The sequence below is a fragment of the Babylonia areolata genome, chromosome 29 (assembly GCF_041734735.1).
Source record: "Babylonia areolata isolate BAREFJ2019XMU chromosome 29, ASM4173473v1, whole genome shotgun sequence".
NCBI classification, from domain to species: Eukaryota; Metazoa; Mollusca; class Gastropoda; order Neogastropoda; family Buccinidae; genus Babylonia; species Babylonia areolata.
This window is the reverse complement of record NC_134904.1, coordinates 8961016-8973062: the sequence shown is the minus strand read 5'-3', so window position 1 is coordinate 8973062 and position 12047 is coordinate 8961016. Positions and strand designations below refer to the sequence as shown.

The window sequence follows — 12047 nt, the reverse complement described above, 5'->3', positions numbered from 1 at the left end:
TTGTTTTACTCAGCTTAACATATGCTGTATGCCTGCTTACAAACAACTGATTGCTGTAGGGGATATATTGTAATATTGTAATATCTGGTCAGCCATGCACATTAACTAATATAGATATAAAAAGCTATGTTAGAATAATGTCAAAATAAATCATAATTATGATTGATAAGAAAGTTAACATGCTGTCTAAAATCAGTAGTTCACCAATATTTGATCATAATTTCATGCTAATATTTGTGATTTCATGGGGAAATAGTCACACTTAGCTGCTGTCAGCATGATGTTTGTATTCTGACTGTTTACAAACATCCAATTTAATTTGCAACCAACATTTGTAATCAATATTGGTAAAATAGCATTCCAGTAAAAAAAAAATTAATTTAATTTAATTTAATTAAATCAAAACAATGTTATGGTTGCAATCAATATTTGTTTCAGTTGATTTGTTGGCTATCCCAGCACATTACTTCAGGATCAGTGAACTGTCAAAATTGCAGAACTCAAATATTTGATTTTACATATTATGTCTATTGTTAATTATGTGCTCTCAGTGTCTACACATTAAGCATGTGGATGGAGTAAATGAAGGAATGACTCTGTGTGTGTGTGTGTGTGTGTGTGTGTGTGTGTGTGTGTGTGTGTGTGTGTGTGTGTGTGTGTTCAGTAGTATTTGTGTGAGTGCTCAGTATTGTGTGTGTGTGTCTGTGTGTGTGTTCAGTAGTGTTTGTGTGAGTGCTCAGTATTGTGTGTGTGTGTTCAGTAGTGTTTGTGTGAGTGTTCAATGGTGTGTGTGTGTGTGTGTTCAGTACTGTTTGTGAGTGTGTGATGTGGTGTGTGTATGTGTATGTTTAGTAGTGTTTGTGTGTGGTGTGGTGTGGTGTGTGTGCGTGTGTATGTCTTCAGTAGGGTTTGTGTGAATGTTCAGTCGTGTGTGGTGTTATTGGCTCGCAGGCTCACTCGCATTCTCTCTCTTTCTCTCTCCCTCTCTTTGTTTTGTCTCCCCTTCCTCTCCCTTTCCCACCATTCTCCCTCTCTGTCTTCTTCTCACTCTTCCACCCTCTCTCTCTCTCTCTCTCTCTCTCTCTCTCTCTACACACACACACACACACACACACACACACACACACACACACACACACACACACACACACACACATTCTCTCCATGTTTGTTGTCCGTCGTCTCATTCTATTGATGCTGGTCTCCAGGTGATGACACCACTCCTCCACTCACAACAATGCTAGCCCTCCCACCTGGCTTTGTTGACAAGTGTCCTGCCGCAAGGGTCATTTTTATTGCTACTTGGACACCTGTGAGTCATTGTGCGCGCAATCCCTTGGGGGCTGAGAACGGAGGGCAGAAAAGGGGAAGCGTCCCTCATGGCATGACAATAGACCTTACTGAAGCTGGCGCCTTTAAGTGCTACTGTCTAGACAAACAGGGAACCCTCTGTTGCAGCCTGGAGGCAGTATACCGTCTTTGGCTGTAAAAGTGCCACTGTGACCAGTTATGTCACTCACCTACCCATGGACAGACAAAGTTCAAAGTGGTTTACTGTTGCTTTCACGCCCGTATAGTGTGTGTGTAGTTCTGTGCGTGCGTGGTTTTCTGTTGTTGTTGTGTGTGTGTGTGCGCGCGTGCACGTGCTCGTGTGCATGCTCATTCGCTTGTGGGTACGTTCCCTTGACTTTCTGTGCATAACAAAGTAATACTTTATCGTTCGCTTCCGTCATGGCTTGTGCGAAGAAAACGAGCTTTCAGGACTCTAGGATTCTGACAGATTAGCAGTTTAGCTTTAATATAAAGTTACCCTTTTTTTTCATCATTTTGTTTGTTTTGGTCATGAACATGAAAACACGAATTCGTAATACCTAAAGACTCACAAACACAAACATGAGAGTGGTGGTAGGTGGTGGGGGTGCTGTTGTAGAACACACACACTGAAGGCAGTGCAGTGGGATTGCTGAACGTTCTGCCGGGCTTGCCAGGGGAGAAGAAGGAGAACAAAGTTATGATTAACACTGTATTGAAGTGTGTGTGTGTGTGTGTGTGTGTGTGTGTGTGTGTGTGTGTGTGTGTGTGTGTGTGTGAGAGAGAGAGAGAGAGAGAGAAGGAGGACAAAGTTTGTTGTTTTTTGTTGTTGTTTTTTGTTTTTTGCTGCCCCATCTGCACCGTTTCAGTGGCATTACTCCCACGCCGCTCATTTCGATTCCCCAATACACGGCCACACCCGGGTTCATCCGTCGCAGTAACAGCGTCGGCAGTCCACAGGGAGCCATCGATGTTAGGTCGCCAGGAGGCCACACACCAGAGGAGACCTTGCACTGCTGCTGAGTCACTTCGGTGGTGTTCAGTGGTGCCTGTTCTGTTTTGACGTACTTAGGACACCACCTACTAAGCCCCCTACTAACGACAATAATGGTTTAGTCGAGGAGCCAGACTGAGTGAGCGTCCCTCCCAGAGTGGAGACCGCCACCACGCCCCTCAAACAACAGCCCCCCATGAATCTGCCGACACTGACGACATTGACAGGACTCACCCCAAGCACGGAAGTGGAGAGGCATCGAAACTGAGGTCACCACGAGAGCAGGACATGAAAGGGAGTGCATTAATGCTGTCTTGATCACAGCCACTGTGTGGGAAACAGTTTCTGCGGATTCCTATCTTCGAATTTCTCGCCTTCACTAAGCGGCGTTGGCGGCACTGCCGTGTGTGAAGTTTCTGCCACAACCTGCCCAGTGCAAGTAGAACACACACTGACCGTGACTAATTTGACATTTCCTGTGTGTTATCTGATATACTACTTGTTTGTATTTCTCAGGCAACAGCTGAAATCAAACATTTGCTCAGCTTACCCTCATTTTGAACGAGCATCTCCACTTTCTTCTCTTTTTTTTTTTTTACAGTTTGTTTTTCTTTCAAACATATCCCTGACACACACACACACACACCTGAACACACACACACACACACACACACACACACACACACACACACACACACACCTGAACACACACTCATCGTACACACACACACACACACACACACACACACTCATCGCACGCGCGCACACACACACACACACACACACACACACACACACACACACACACACCGTACAGACACACACTAACACACACTACACACACACACACACACACACACACACACACACACACACACACACACACACACACACACACATCTCGTCTAATATCACTTACAGTGAAAAGACGTTAAACTAAAGAACGAACGAACACACACACACACACACACCGTTTTTATGATAGGCTTTCTCTCTTTATTCCTGAATTCCCTCCACTCAGTAAGTGCTGTGCGGTCCCCTATATCAGTTCAGTGAAGGTCGGCGACGACTGATGGACATAAAAGGAAAGAGTGGAAGAAGAAGATATTGCCACACCCTGCACTGGTGACGGTGTTTTTTTTTCCAGTGTGATCACACCAGTCCTGCCGCCACCCCGCCCAGTGCAAGGCTTACATGGAAAATCAAAATCAAGGTCTCCTTACATTCAAGCGTCATTCAACTAAATTTACTTATTTAATTGATTTTGATCTAAATTGTTATTGATATTTTCAATTTGTCTTTTTTGACACTAACAGACAACCATCCATGATGCAGCGCTTTCTTCGGTGCACGTGAACGTGACAAAAATGTATTTATAGATCTGTAGGGTACACTTCACCGGCAGGAAAAGATAACTGTCAGAAACGAAACTTGTGTAATCGCACTTGTATCGGTCAATTCAACACCCGCACTCACATTGTCTATCATAAACACCGATAGACCTAGCGATCCGTGTACTGACTTTGGGAAGAAAAACAGCTGTTTACAGAAATCATCATGAGGATTTGTAAAGATTTATTCTGAGATGTTTATGAAAACAAGCGAAGCAAGACAACGAGCCTGTGTCGTCAAGTCAAAATCCTACTGTTAACTATTGCAATGATGAGTCAAAGCGACAAGTGCACAAGTCCGGTTTTACAACGTGTGTATTAAATCCGGGCATATAAATCGCTGGAACACGGTAAGCGGCGACCTAGTGGCAACAGCGGACAACCTTTACGAGAGGTGGACAACAGGGAGTGAAGACAGGTGGGTGTGACCTTGTTCTTGAATATCTGAATGATTAAAAATCGAAAGGACAACTATATATGTATACACAGTGTGGATAACATAGCATTGGGACATCACCATTAAAAGCTTTAAACAGTAACATGCAAAATAAAAGATGATGTAATGAGGGTTGGTGGCCAGGGTAAACGATTGTTAGCAACAGCTGTGATCTTGACTGGTCAGGGGCCGTCCAGAACTAGTAGGCCTAACATTACACCAGTCCAGCATCATAGCCCTGATTAAACTGAAGTTTCTGGGGGGAGAAAGAGGAGGTTTCTTGGGTGACAGTGACTGTTGGTACATGTCAGTATCACTTCTGGAACAGAAGGGTGGAGGGACGGGAGGGGGTGGGGGGTGGGGGATATCCTTGAGCTTTGAAGATTTTACATCAGTTTTACACTGGAAGTGAAACTTGCAAGCTGAAGCACATGTATAGACGCACAGCCTGATACACATATCTTATTTGCATGTGCACATGCGCGTGCACACACACACGCACGCACACACTCACATTTAAAAAAAATTGTAATGCATACATGCCAGCAAACACTGCTGGCACAACTTGTGCACAGTGACAAACGAACACATCATTCAGTGTGCTTGTGCACACATACACACATACAAACACACACACACACACACACACACACACACACACACACAGGTGCATGATTATTTGTGATTAAACAAACAGAAAAGCTCAAACATCAAATGCATTTTTTATTGGATAAAAAAAAAAAAAAAAAAATCCTCATTAAACAGACATAGGAATGGGGAAGAGGAATGTGTGATATAATGAGTGTCAGTGACTTAGTATTACTGGAGGGACTCAGAGACACAGAAAAGAAATAAGTTGCACTTCACAAATCAAATTACTGGTCAATGAAAAAAAAAAAAAAAAAAAAAAACTACAGATATTGAAGGGAATCCTCCAGATGAAAGCTCTTCAAAACATTGCAAGGCATCATGCATCATGCTTTTTTGATATTGGGTCTCTTTGGGCCTTCTTTTTTTTTCTCTTTTGACATTAATTTGGTAGAACGAAAAAACATTTTCCACAACTGATAATATTCAATTCAATTCAAAATACTTTGTCTGCTTCAACCAAAACAGAAAATTCTCTTTTGGCTTGTTTAAAATGCCCATCAGCAAATATCAAAGAGAAAAGAAAAACGAATAACTTCACTGATCACCCTGTGCGCATCAAACATTATGTAAAAAGAAAAGCATTTGGGTAAGATAATATTGCATTATAATTTAGAGTGAAACAACTGCATGTGTGTTTGTGTGTGTGTGTGTGTGTGTGTGTGTGTGCGTGCGTGTGTGTGTGCATGCACACATGCGCATGCGTGCATCTGCCTGTGTGTGTAAGAGTGTATGCGTGCACATGGGTGCACGTATGTGTACGTTTCAATCGTTATAAAAAGGAAAATATTCAGCAAGATAATTCTGACATTTACAAAGGCAAATTCTCATCAACAAATAAAACCAAAAAATGAATGAGCAACTGGCGCACACTTCCTTGATCACAACACACATCTGAATTATCATGTTAAGAGAAAACATTCAGGTAAGAAAACAAAATTACATTTTAAGATAAAGTGAAACATTTCAGTGATAATATAAAAGGATAATATTCAGTAAGATAATAATAGCATTTTGACACAAATGAAATGAAGATAGACAGGTGCAGACATCAATCATCATATTCTTTGTAGTTTGTACCAGACATGAGTTTATAACATAAACTATTGATTGTTTATTTCAGTGGAAGACCGCCCCTGTTGACGGAAAGATGCCTCCAGGAATGAGCAGTGGAAGCGGGGGCCGAGGAGGAGGTGGGAGGGGTGGAGAAGGGGAGGTGGACGAGGGGCCTGTGTACAGTGTCAGCTACCAGACCTTCACCCTACCCTTCCTGCGCTACACCAACGTGTTGCGTGCCGTGGTCATCGTGAACGGGATTCTATCCATCGTGCTGTGGCTTTGTGGTCAGTGGCTGAGACTTGTCAAGAGTCAGAATTTGAATGTTCTGTATTATAGAAATTTGTATTTGTATTGCTGTTTTTGTCACAACAGATTTTTCTCTGTGTGAATTCCTGGCTGCTCTCCCCAGGGAGAGTGTGTCACTACACTGACAGCACCATCCATTTTTTTGTATTTTTTTCTGCCTGCAATTATTTGTTTTCCTATCGAAGTGGATGCTTCTGTATAATTCAGCCAGGGACAACCCATTTGTTGCCGTGGGTTGTTTTACGTGTGCTAAATGCATGCTATACATGGGACCTCAGTTTATCATCTCATCCGAATGACTAGTGACCAGACCACCACTCAAGGTCTAGTGGAGGGGGAGAAAATACTGACGGCTGCCAGTGTGATTCGAACCAGTGCGCTCAGATTCTCTCGCTTCCTAGGCGGACACGTTACTTCTAGGCCATCATTTCATTATTAACTCCACAATTAACTGTATAATCTTTGGCCACAGGGTTTGTTCATTGCTCTGTGGCTCTGTGGTCAGTGACTGAGACTATCAGTAGGTGGGTCCAGCCAAATGTTCAAATTCATAGCAGAAGCCTCATACTTGCAAAAATGAAAAAGTACAATCAAGTAAGAAGTCACACCAAATTTCAAAGCAATATCTCAAATAGTTTTTCAGTTTTGAATTTTCAAAAGATTCCGCGATCTTAGCCAGTCTCACAAAATGGCATTTTAGAAGCTGTGTAGAATTGTCACTATTGCATTTTCATAGTCAAAACTCTTCATTGTATGATCTATACACTAATTACTATATAGTATGCAGAAGACCTCAGATTTTTTTTATAGATGGCTGTTAATGTTATTGGCTGAATACCAGTGTTATAAATTCTGAGGAAAATGCCTATTTTCTGCATGTCCGATCCTGCAGTTTTGATGGTAGCGTTACTAAAATGACTGAAACTCAAAACCTATTTCATCTACATAAACATTTAAGATATTTTCAGGTTCAGGAAACACTGCAGACTTACAAGACAGCAAATGTTGATAATAAATCTTGATAAATGACAGCTTATGATAAGATTATATGGAAAAAAACAAAACTTTTTTCAAGACAGTCGGGAATAATGTCATTGCTAACCAAAACAAAAAACAACAACAACAACAACAAAAAAACCAAAAAAAACAATCAGTCAACCAATCATTAAAAAAAAAAAAAAGAAAAAAAAAAATATGATATTAACTAAAATTATGAAACCTATCATTCAAATACTTACTAAAGTAAATTATATAAAGTTGGTTTCCAATTTTTTTTATTTGCCCCACACCCACTCCCCCCACCTCCCCTCCCCCATATTTGAATCAAAACCTCAAATACATTGAGCTCAGCAACAAGACTTCCACGAAGCTGGGCATTGAAACCTTAGATCCAAAAATAGATCTAGTTGATCAGTGGTATAAACAATACAAGGCCACCATTTTTTCCATTAAAATGGCACTGTTCCTTAAAAACTTTTGGGTCATTTTATAAAGCATTTTAAAGATGAAAGAATGATTTTTTCGGTGGTGGGTTTGACTAGAAAATTTACTTTGTCTGGAAGGGCAGTGGAACGTCAAGAAAAATAGGTAAATTTTTAGCAACGTTTTTTTGTTTTTTTTATAAATCGAGTAAAATATATCAACTGGAAACTTAGCCCACGTAAAAATAGAGAACAAGATCTTTTATTTGATAGGTCTCTATAGTCGATTGGTTGTAATTATTTGCTTATTTATCATCATTGCTGTCTTTTTTTTTCTTTTTTTTTTCTTTTTTTTATATTATTATTATTATTATTACTACTACTACCTTTTTCTATATTATAATTATCATTTATTTATTTATTTATGTAAGCTTATCTATTATTTATTCCCCCCTTTTTTTTTCTTTTCTTTTTTTTTCTCTCAAGGCCTGACTAAGCGTGTTGGGTTACGCTGCTGGTCAGGCATCTGCTTGGCAGATGTGGTGTAGCGTATATGGTTTTGTCCGAACGCAGTGACGCCTCCTTGAGCTGCTGAAACTGAAACTGTAAGGAGCAATGTCTGTCACTTATTTTTGTCACCAACCATCCGAGACCAGAAGCAGACCTCGGCAAACTTGTTTACCACGCTGCGTCTTGAAGAGCAAAGGGTACTCCACTTCGGGCGGTCAGTTTCACTCACACTGCCTTACACACATTAAAAAAAAAGAAAAAAAGAAAAGAAACACTTACAGGAACAAACAAAGGCGGGTATATTTTCTGATATATATTTCAGCTCGATTTATGCAGTATTGCGCTTGCTAGGGCGAAGTGAAAAGTGATAAAAATACAGTCCATCTTCCATCGTTACACAGCATTACATAGCGGCTGGACTTAACTTACTATCAGAGTCAGAATGAGCATATTCTGTATTATCTTAGTCAGAGAGATAAAACTGTCTTGTCTATAGCGACTGGGTCTGTCCCCTATTGTCACGAGGTCAGTGTCGGTTGGTTGGTGTTTGGCTGCTGCTGATTCTGGCTTTGGTCATTTGGTTGTATTTGTGCTTGTTTGTGGAGGGGCTGGGGTGGGAATTGAGGACTAATAAACAGAGTTGTTATGAATGTTGAACTGTTAGTCATAAATGATGTCCTTTTTATTCTGGGGCTGTTTGGTGTGGATTTGTTTGTGGGTTGTTGTTGTTGTTTTTGTGTGTGTGTGTCTGCGTTTGTTCAGTTTTTTCCCCCTTTTTTTTTTTAGTATAGGTGATTCCCAGAATCAGATGATTTCAGTTTTTTTTTGTTTTTGTTTTTTTGTTGTTTTTTTTTTGTTCTTATTCGGTCGTGCAATTCATGCACACATGCTCGCACACACATGCCCGCGCGCGCGCACACACACACACACACACACACACACACACATCATGCACACATGTTTATAGTGAAGAACCATGACAGCTGTTTAAACACACCTGTGGAGATAACATATGTGTGTATTACTATACAGTATGTAGTGATGTACAAAAAGAAAAGCATTAAGTCTGGATGACTAGGCATGCATGAACATTAACATCATGTATTTTTGTGCACATATTGGATTGGTATTAACTTGTGATGTGGTTGTAAAATACTATGATTCTGGTGTTGACTGTTGCATCCGTTATGGCTGTAGGTATTGTGATGTACGACATGCATGTTGAGTGCAATGTTGTGAGGCATGTTTTTGAAAACATGTGTATACCATGTATGTAAATTATTGTTTGAGTGTTTGGCTGGGGGTCTGCGCAGAGTTATGCAGATTATAAATTGTCATTTTAGAGTTTAGATTTGATAGATGCAAGTTTTATCAGTTTTTGTATTGTACAGTGGAATTGAGTATGTTGTACATGGTAATGCACTATACGATTTTTTTTTGTTGAAAGCCGTTATTTTTGTTGTTGTTGTTTTTGTTGTTATTATTTATAATAATGATATTATTGTTCCTTTCCTTTGTCCCTGAAGGCGGAGACACAGATTACTTTGAGCACAACATCACACACTTCACCTTCACGCACTCTGTGTTCGACATTGCGGCAGTGGCCGTAGTGAAAGCGGTGGCTCTCATCGTCATTTCCGCCATCCTGGAGGAAGCGGCCTACAAGCTGATCGACAGCCCCTACGACCGGGTGATAGAGCGCCAGGCTGTGTGGCTCCACGTGGCCATCCGACTGCTTCCCTTCTGCAGCCTGGTTTTCAGCGTGGTGAAGGGAGCGATGGTGCTGTACAGCTTGATACACGACGCCGACTACCAGGCGATGAGCGCCACCTACAACGCGGTGTGTGTGTCGTTTGTGGTCCTGACGGCGCTGGAGCTGGGGCTGGGGCTGTGGAGCGGGCGGGCCATGAGGCGGCTGCAGGTGGTTCGAGTCCGGCACCAGTTCAACGAACAGGGCCAGGAGCTGAAGGCGGATGGCAGGGTCATCCGCAAGAGTCCTGGCATCCTGAAGCTGTTCTCTCTGGCCAAGGAGGTGAGTGGGGCCATGCCCATTGGTGCTCACTTCAGGGTGTGTGTCGATAGATAGATAGATGGATGGATAGATAGTGCTTTGTTTATAGACAACGAGATAAGGGATCCATCTATCTATTTAACTATAGAAATGTGTGTGTATGTATATCTGTCTATTATCAGTATCTGCATCTATCTATCTATGTCTATCTATCTACTATCTATCTATATATATATATATATATATGACACAGTTGTGCCTGTCTATAGGCCTCAAGTTACCCAAGTTGGCAACGACTGCATCCACTGATCCAGAGATACATGTGCAAGTCATTTTGGATGTTGGGCTCCTCAGCATTAAACACTCAGACTTCCCCTGTCTTCTTTACAGTGTGTGATATCATTTTAGTATCTACCTATCTGTCTATCTATCTATCTATCTATCTATCTATCTATCTATCTATCTATCTATCTCTGGATCAGTGGCTGCAGTTGTTGCAGACTTGGGTAACATGAAGCCTCATGGGGCAGCAACTTGAGGCCTACAGACAGGCACAGCTGTGTCAGTGTATGTGAACACTGCTGTATGAGAACTGATATGTAAAGACAGGCACAGCTGTATGATGTGAACACTGCTGTGTGATAGATGAGATTTAAAGTCAGTCACAGCTGTATGATGTGAACATTGCTGTATGAGAACTGATATGTATAGACAGGCACAGCTGTATGATGTGAACATTGCTGTATGAGAACTGAGACGTATAGACAGGCACAGCTGTATGATGTGAACATTGTTGAATGAGAACTGAGACGTTTAGACAGGCACAGGTGTATGATGTGAACATTGCTGTATGAGAACTGAGACGTATAGACAGGCACAGCTGTATGATGTGAACATTGCTGTAGCCTTACCCCAGTACACAGCTTGTGGATGGGAACTTTGAGGCCCAGCACAGAAGTGAAAAAACGGAAAACAAGAGAGGCAAGGCCTTCAAGACTCACTTGTGACTGAGAGTAAAACACACAAGCTTTTTATGTATTGAGTATAATTTCAAAATGTAATGTTTAAGATGAGAAAGATCAGTTTAAAGCAAATTAAGTCCCCTAGCATTAATTAGAGTAATTTCCCTTTTTTACTATCTGCACCAAAACATTCGCAAAATAAATAAAAATTCCATGCTTAGCAAAAGAAGTTCCTGTTTGAACAAAAAATGATATTAATGACTCCTCTTGTTGTTGGGTCAGAATAAGAGGTCAAAGTGCCAAGTTTAGAGAATACAAAAAATATAAATATAACAGTAAATGCAGCTTGCATATAATTAAGCTTCATTTCTTACTTTTTTGTGCCCATCCCAGAGGTGCAATAACAAGATGACTGGAAAGAACTGAATTTTTCCTATTTTTATGCCTAATTTGGTGTCACCTGACAAATTAGTTGCAGAGAAAATGTCAATGTTAAAGTTTACCACGGACACACAGACACACACACACACACACACACACACAGACAACCGAACACCGGGTTAAAACATAGACTCACTTTGTTTACACAAGTGAGTCAAAAAAGGAAGAAATGTTTTGGTGACAGGACACATGCAGGTGGACATGATGATATGGATTCTTGTATAGAGCCTGCCCTTGGTCAGAGACCAAGCTCTGAGGGCTTTACAAGCTCTGAGATTTACACAACAGGCTGCCTGCCTGGGTAGAGCCAACTGACGGCTGCCACTGGGCGCTCATCATTCGTTTCCTGTGTCGTTCAGTCAGATTTCAGGTGCGCACACATACGTTTTTTTGAAAAGGTGGCTTTTTGGGAAGATATGAAAAGTGGAATCTCGATGGAAATGCTCTAGAAGTAGTGAATGAATATAATTATCTAGGGTATGTTTTTACAACAAAAATGAGTATAAACAATGGAGCAGAGACTTTAGCAATAAAAGGCAAACATGCATCTATTGACT

General features: G+C 41.1%; 1 protein-coding gene across 1 annotated transcript in view; it reads left to right on the top strand.

Annotated features, from left to right (window-relative positions):
* The first annotated feature begins 3755 nt into the window (after positions 1-3755).
* The window catches only part of LOC143274764 (uncharacterized), a 53014-nt gene continuing 44722 nt past the window's right edge, over positions 3756-12047 (top strand). The window contains exons 1-3 of the mRNA XM_076578688.1: positions 3756-4114; positions 5904-6123; positions 9603-10108. Coding sequence (XP_076434803.1) covers positions 5931-6123; positions 9603-10108 — 699 coding nt within the window. The 5' untranslated portion in view covers positions 3756-4114; positions 5904-5930. The remainder of the gene's footprint in view (positions 4115-5903; positions 6124-9602; positions 10109-12047) is intronic.